The sequence below is a fragment of the Rhizopus delemar genome, genomic scaffold, assembly GCF_000149305.1.
Source record: "Rhizopus delemar RA 99-880 supercont3.59 genomic scaffold, whole genome shotgun sequence".
In the NCBI taxonomy this organism is placed as follows: Eukaryota; Fungi; Mucoromycota; class Mucoromycetes; order Mucorales; family Rhizopodaceae; genus Rhizopus; species Rhizopus delemar.
In genome coordinates this window covers 1-7,903 of record NW_027137885.1, presented here as the reverse complement: position 1 = coordinate 7,903, position 7,903 = coordinate 1, and the positions used below count along the sequence as shown (strand labels likewise).

At 34.4% G+C, this 7,903-nt stretch overlaps 3 protein-coding genes across 3 annotated transcripts; 1 reads left to right on the top strand and 2 right to left on the bottom strand.

Annotated features, from left to right (window-relative positions):
• Positions 1–355: 355 nt before the first annotated feature.
• RO3G_17413 (uncharacterized protein) lies at positions 356–596 on the top strand (the record flags this gene model as incomplete). Its single annotated transcript, XM_067671996.1, has 2 exons — positions 356–386; positions 430–596. 2 exons carry the CDS (start codon positions 356–358, stop codon positions 594–596), a joined length of 198 nt encoding a protein of 65 aa, XP_067528097.1.
• A 1,577-nt stretch (positions 597–2,173) lies between these two features.
• RO3G_17412 (uncharacterized protein) lies at positions 2,174–2,558 on the bottom strand (the record flags this gene model as incomplete). The annotated part of the gene is made up of 4 exons (XM_067671995.1): positions 2,174–2,221; positions 2,250–2,319; positions 2,400–2,429; positions 2,545–2,558. 4 exons carry the CDS (start codon positions 2,556–2,558, stop codon positions 2,174–2,176), a joined length of 162 nt encoding a protein of 53 aa, XP_067528096.1.
• A 3,554-nt stretch (positions 2,559–6,112) lies between these two features.
• On the bottom strand, positions 6,113–7,819 carry RO3G_17411 (uncharacterized protein; the record flags this gene model as incomplete). The annotated part of the gene is made up of 3 exons (XM_067671994.1): positions 6,113–6,851; positions 6,901–7,019; positions 7,073–7,819. Coding segments are annotated over 3 exons (1,605 nt in total), but the record flags the coding sequence as incomplete, so codon positions are not given.
• Positions 7,820–7,903: the final 84 nt, after the last annotated feature.

The following is a 7,903-nucleotide window of genomic DNA, read 5'->3' as shown; positions in this document are numbered from 1 at the left end:
TATAGCTATTAAGTGGAAAGAATACAAATAGCAGCAAATATAATAATATAAAAAAGGGATACCCTTTAAGCCTAGGTCGAATTTTATAGTGGTTGTGACTGTACGTGCAGCAGTGGTTATGGTTGTGGTTATGGCTGTGATTGTAGTTATGGTAGTGGACGAACCACGGTCGTGACCATGGTTGTGACTGTGGTCGTGGTTATGGCAGTGGTTAAACGGCATATTCCTGTGGTTGCCCGCTTATTTTCAGTGTTGTGGTAGAAACACTAATCGCACCCCATTTCATATCAATCAGGATAAAGGTCGTATAGATATGTTGCAACTTTGTCCACTGTCGGATTCGAACCCTTGCCTAATGGCTGAGTTGAATGCAATGTTGCCAGTAGGTTAAATAAAAAATAAAGTCGGCTAAGAAATAGTAATGTAAAGATGAAGATGCAGAATATTTTCAGCCAAAAAATTTATTTGGAGCATGTTACGATTTAAAAGCTTCGTTTGATTGTAACAAGAGACAATATTCAATGTTCTTCTCTGGTCTTCGTGTGAGGAAAGACAAAATGCAATCTGTTCAAAGCTCTTTATGTGATTGCGTATAACGTGCGAAGTTTCCCTATATTGACTTTAGTAATTGCTGTGTTGGTCAAAAAAAAAAACAGAATGTCGTCTGATATATATGGATTTGTAAAGCAAAATCCATAATTCGAACATTATGCATGCATTGTATAAAAATTTCAGTTTTGTTAGTCATAGCTGCCAGGTTAAGACATTTGGTCATTATGTATATGAGGTGAGGAGGTATGAACAACCTCTGCTGGATTTGCCTAATGAAAAACAGTAGCTGATTGTAGTTGACATTGACATATAAAATTTTTTATACACGATTATTATGAAAATAAAATAAAAGCTTACCTAAATAAGACCATACAACTAGTTTCTTGTAAACATATTCCAAAAGAACTTTTATTGTATTAATTATGGATGTTTCGTAAGAAATGCTGGCAAACATAACAAGATCTTTTCCTGTTGTCAGAACTCCAATCCAACGCGAGGAATGTTTCTGATTACTCGGATTATGGGAATAAATTTAAGCCCTAATATAACATCGTAGTTAAAATAAAATAAAATAATATAAAAGTTTATTTAAATAAGATCATATAACCAATTCCGATTAAACATACTTTTTTAAAATATGTATTGTGTTCATGGTTGCTCTTTAATAAAAAGAAGTATCAACTAAAATAACAAGATCTTTTTATATTGTCAAAAATCCAATCCGATGTCAGGAATGTTGCTAATCTTTCACATAATTGAAATAACGCGTAAAATAACGTTATTCAAATCAGTGAGGAACTCCCAGAATAAAAAGATAATCTATGACAGACATACAAAAGAACAAATGAAAAGTTTTCATAATCATAATTAGAGATGACACTTGCTAATGTACCTGAAGATTAGAAGAACGATCACAATAGAAGATATCAAGCCACTCACTCAATAAGATATAAATACCTGCCTTCAATTAGAATAATTTTTACTTAAACTTAAACTGAAATAAAGATCAGTCTCAAAAAGTACACAAACCGTTTCCTGATCTTTGTTTCTACCCTTTTTTTTTATATAATTTTTCCTAACATACAACAATTCAAATAAGTGAAGATTTTCCAGAAAAGAAAGATAATCTATGATAGACATACAGAAGAACAAATGAAAAGTTATCATACTCGTAAATGATGACGAAAATTATAAGTACTTCTTGCTAAATTACCTGAATGCTAAAAGTACACTCACAACAAAAGATATCAAGCCACTTGCACTATATAATAAAAATACTTGACTTCGATTGCAATAATCTCTACATATTGAGTTGAAATAAGGATAAGTCTCAAACATATTGAAACTTTTTTTTATCTCTGTTTTTATCTTATTCTTGAATACTTCTGTCATTATACAACAAATATCTCTGTTAACAGTATGCTACAAGACTGCTATAATTAACAAATTCATACAAAACCTTTTTGTTTTCATGTAAACAGATCGTTTTATTATTTTTTATGACGGATAATATAAAATAACATATATTCTTAAGCTTATGCTAGTCAATTGCTTACCTTGTGTTTGTACATGGATGTAGATAGCTATTAACCATTAGTCATGAGCCATTAGCCATTAGTCTTTAGCCATTAGAGATGTTAGCAATGACAACTTTCTTTACCAAAAAGGCCTTTTTAGCAATATAAGCTTAATATTACTATAATTTCATCATGCCTGAAAGAATAACTTTGCGCATGAGGTTCACGCTTGTCATTCAAATGTGTTTCACTAGGAATTCCTAATGTAAAAGAAAAAAAAAAAGGAATCGACATTAGACTTCGTTATTATTTTTGTTATTATGAACTTACATTTGACCAGTGCTTGAGCTTTCCTTTTTACTTTTTGTGCCTTTGGCGTTTAGTCATTTCATAAAACAAAAATAGAGAGCAAGAAAAAGAAATTATTTTGTTGCCTTCCTTTGTTTAGGCACCGATTTCTTCTATGTTAATTAACAAAACACCTTTCATGTTACATTAATTTATAGGGAGCTTTATAAACTTTTACGTGAATGTTTCAAAACCAGCGTAAGTGACGAATAGTAAGCTTAATATCTTGACAGCAGCTTTTCTGCTAAAGGCTAGTGGAGCTTTTCTGAAATTAAAAAAGTTTAATATCAGAAAATAAAAAATTGAGCAAGAATTTAAATAACTTTGCGAAATTTTTTTTCTTTTTTGCAAAAAGCATACTGCCAATAAGCTAATTTTTTTCTCTATCGTTTGGTGTAAGCTTTATGCATTTCACATGCATAGACGTAGAGATAAATGCAGTTTTGTGGATTTCTCTATGGACCGATGACTTTACTAAAAAATAAATAATCAATATCCGGTAATGTCTTATTGGTTCATATAAGGGGCTAAAATAGATTTAAATCATCCCGAAGCTTAAATTTATGAGCTTGACAAAAGTGCCGTTGAAAAAAATGTTTCCTTTGCATTAAATTTAAGGATTAATTGCAGTTTCACCTTTTTTCTCATAAAAAGGAAGACAGGCAGGATGCGGTCTAGGCGGTATTTTATTGGGAGTGGGATATGAAAATGCCAAGTATTCTATGTTATTCTAGACCCAAATACATCACTATGCTTTAGCTTAGGCCGCTTTAATAGTATCAATTAGCTACATAGCCAGAATTGATGTTAGTTTAGAAGATAGGGATCTGTATTCCTTACTATAAAAAGATTGAAGGTGCAATGATCAAGCGCCTGAAGCAGAACACAACGTAATGTCCTTTGGTGAATTAATTTTACCTTGAGGATTGCCTGATAAGCAGTAGAAAACGACAGTCTTTTGTATCAAGGGTTTTGTCTAGCCTTCTTGGCTAGGGAAAGATGTGTACTTGTCTAAGTATATGCATCTTTGTACATTATTAGCTGCATAATGCTACATGAACTTAAAAGCTAAAAGGAAATAATTGCTACAATGCTAAATACTGCATGTGTAAGCTTAATAAAAGTAATCGAGTTTGCTTGCATATGTTGAATTGTTAGAACCTGATCAGTAGTTCAATTAAAGGCTTAAAACATGTTATCCAAAGATTGGGAAATAGTGTTAATATAATATAAACATGTTAGTTATTATCTTCATGACATACCAGGGAACATTGATGGGTACGTGCCTTTACCACCAAAAAATGTCGTACGTAAAGGATCATGAGCAGAGCATTGATTCTAAGAGATTAATATTTTTATCAAAGATCGATTTTAAGGTGATAAGGAGTAATCTGGGCTGATTAGAAAGTTAAGGCGATAAGAGTTAGCTATGATTGAAGCATTTTAGGCATGAATAAAAAACAGTATAGGCTGATTTTAAGAGTAAGTTGCTGTCGCCAAAGCCAAACTTCGTTGTCAAAATTAGTTATAGACTAGGAAGACCTATCATCATCTAAACTTATTTGTAAATCTACAATCCAAAGCAACAGCACTGTGTCTTAATAATATGTCAAAAGACAGTAGAAGTGAGCAAGATGAATTGGTATAAGAACAAGTTGGGCTCGGTGTTAAATCCTATGTACTCAAACTTAACATATTGGAGTGATTACAAATTTCTACCTACTGCTGAAATTTAGTACTCACAGTTGCTTAAGTTCATTGTCATTGTCTACAAGAAGTGATGGCTTTTATATAGTATAAAATATAGCACATTTTTAATGTAAAAGTGGCTGTCCATGTTTTAATCCGAAAATGGCATAAAAAGCTTAAATAAAAAAGAAATACCAGCCATATAAAACATTAGCCATTCTTCTTTGTTTTAGAACTCTTTATACTACGAAAGCACCACAATTTGTAAATAAAAGGTCGCATCTGCTTGTGTACTTTGTAAGTATTCATATAGAAGATATAGACTCGATAGCGATGTCATGCTGAAGAATAAATGGTTAAGCTAAAGCTCGTCAATGATCTAATATATACATCTGAAGTTAAACAGTAGAGATAATAACCAGTCAGCTATCTTTCGACTACTTACTTTTAGAGTTAACAATTGGCTAGTCTCTTTAAGATGACAAACACTGATCATATCACTCTATACTTGGAAACACGTAGCTTTGTCAATCCTAGCTTAATCTTTGACTACTGTTCTTCATTATAAGATAGAGTAAGATGGCTGGTATTGACGTATAACTTAGTATACTCCTTTACAGCACCAACGTCAAAACTATGTTTACTACTCTACAGATATGACTTTTTTTGAAAAAAGCTGTCACGTATATCCTTTAAGTTTACTGAAATGCACACGATGCTCATGTGCAATATCATATAGCTTCGACTGTCTAGTAGTGCAGCTTTTATGTTGAATTGTTTATCCATTGATATAGATTTTGACATATCGAAAAAGAACAAAATGAAAAATTAAACAATCAAAAAGGAAAAGGACTTCTGAAGTTGCACTGGCTTATATATGTAACGGAAGATGCTCACAGTCTTAGACAAGTATATTATGTTGCCTTCCATGATATCCTTTGGTGGTTTAAATGTAAGCGCATAGTCGCCAGTCATAATTTATGCAAGTCAAGGCCAAATTTTTAAATTTGCATCCTTGTCCCCTCCTCAGTTCTCAGAGTTAACACATGAATCTTTACTATAGCGGGATATGCAGCCTTAGAGATATGTCGCGAAAGTCTCAAATCGACAGGTGATATGGACTTTTTGATACAGTGGAAAATGTACTTACTAGAAAAAAGTTGCTCATATTCTTTCACCTACTATTGACAGCGTTGTATAGACACAACCGCGATTACAACAGCTTCTCCCAGACCAGAAACGTATTGCAATGTCAAAAGTTAGATACTTACAATCTTACATAACGTGGGATAGCACAGTTCACTATATTTTTGATACAATTGGTCGCTTTATAATAGTTCATTTTTGTCTTTTCCAATTCATGAGAGCACATTATAATTAAATGGCATAGTAGAATGCACTTACATCCAATGGCTCTTCAAGCAAATAACAGTTTTAACTACAAACAATAACAACGTTCTTCGCTTAATACACGATGCCAGCTACACAGTGACTAGCAAGATGTTTCGTTAGATCAAAAAATCGCTATAAATCAAAGGGACAATGAAGAATTTAAAAGAAGGAATAATACATATTGATGGATATTTATTGCATACTGAACATAAAAAAATAAAAAAGCATAAAAAGACATAGGATACATAATATACATAAAGGACATTAAATTTCATAAAAGAGTAGACCTTTGCTTACAGTCCAGATTCTGTCCTTTGCAATTCTTGGGATAAACATAAACTTGTCATATATATGGTTGAGCATTGCTTGACGAAGTCTGATGAGGTCTGATTTTAAATGTGGATTGTTTATGCATAGCGTAATATAGCATGCCCGAGCCTGTAACAATTTCCATGGGCTTGATGCGTGTTGAAAAGCAACGGACTCAGGATTTTCTAATACTTGACAATAGCCAGGAAGGAGTAGGTCCTCTATTTGTCTTCTTACATGAGGGGTTTTTGCTAAGGTATAATGACCATCCTTTCAAAGATTTAGCTAAAAAAGTAATCAAATGTTTAAGATGATACCTTCAAAATATCCTTCAGGTACTCCTTGTCGCGAAAAAAGTTTGAACCATATGCCATAAGTTTTTGGTAGGATTCTTTATTTTTGCAGTATTTGTCCCATTTTGAGAACTTTGATAGAACTTCATGCATAAGCAAGTTCACAAAAGGCTCTACCAAAGCATCAGTCAAGCCATAGCAGCCTACGTAGAGCACAGCATGGTCCCAATGATAATTCACTTTGTTAACTAGGTCTATGTATTGATCATAAAGACCAAGGTCGAGGTTCAAGTTGTTGACTGCGATATTTTTTTCTAGGAGTATCGGCAATTTATAATGCCACTCAGGCAACTCGGCTACGTAGTCATGATCATGCAGTATCTTTTGAATTATACCTTCATGGAATACACCATGGAGATATTGCTTCATACTAATAGCACATGACCACTGGGAACCATCCTCAGATAATTGAAACAGACCGGGTACAAACAAAGCCATCGATTTGCGGCACCGATGCGATTTTAATTGATCAGAAAATGGCTTCCACCAGCTACGATCAGAAGGCCGGTGAACTAAGGAAGAAAGCATGAATGCAATGAGCGCTACACCTGTTAGCTGTCGTGCTGTATAGCGACAATTTTTCTGGCTATTCATATTCTTTGCTAAGGCAACTAAAGCATCCAGACGCTTTTCGACATAGCACCAAAGAGCTTTGGACTTGTACCAATTTATATGTCCTGGAAGAGAGTTCCTAAACTAATAGCATTGGCATATTTACACATACAATGTTAAAAACATACTTGGCTAGCTCCATAGTTCGATTATAGAGCGTATCCCAGCTACTTGCTTTGAAACGCACTTCAAGCCGTACCCCATATGACTTAGATGTCATCAAAGATAGACAATGCTTCTTCCTGTTCTATATATCATTATAAGCTAAAGCCTGATGTACGTTGTAGAATCTTCACTTACTACGTGCTTCATGAAGATTTCTGAAGTTTTGAATACTTCGTCTGGCTGGAAGTCTTGTCCATGTCTCTCACCAAATGCTGATCTGCGGTAAAATGGTTCCTTTGAATGGGAGTACGCAGTGACCCTTATAAAATCAGATTTAGGGTTTGCGTACTTAAAGCCACCAATCCCAAGGTGATCGCAAAAAGGATCGTGCCGATACTTGCTCGATAAAAACTTTTCTTCAACAGCCAGGAAGTTGTCGATAATAGCACGAAAGTTCGTACTATTACCAGTCGACCACATGCCGGTCAAACCACGCTGAGGGCAGCCAAAATTGACGCCCAAGTCCAAATAAAAATTTGTAACATCAACACGATCCCAAATAAACCCTTGGGAAGTCAAGGCATCCATAAATGTCTCTTCCTCAGAAAACCGAGATTTCATGCCCATACCCCAGGTTACAAAGAAGAAGTCACCAAAAACGCTATTCAGGCGTGAATTATGCAAGAGAATGTCCCTCATCGCTGTTTCCAATCTAGTAAACTCTTGCATACTAATGTGGATACCTTTTCCCAAACCAAAATGAGCAGCAGACTCATAATCCAAAGGCACAGGTACTACTGATGTATCAAAAGCAATATCCAAGGCTGGAAGGAGAACAAGATCAACAAACTGCACACGATAGTGATCTGGTACATGATATGAAGGGCTAACACCTTCGGTCAAAACAAGCCCCTGGTAAATGCGAGGAAAACAAATACACACCTATAGATAGCTGTTAAATGGGAATACTCTAAAAAAAACGAATAAACTACCTGCGGGCTGTTCTGACTTGAGAGGAAGCTTCTC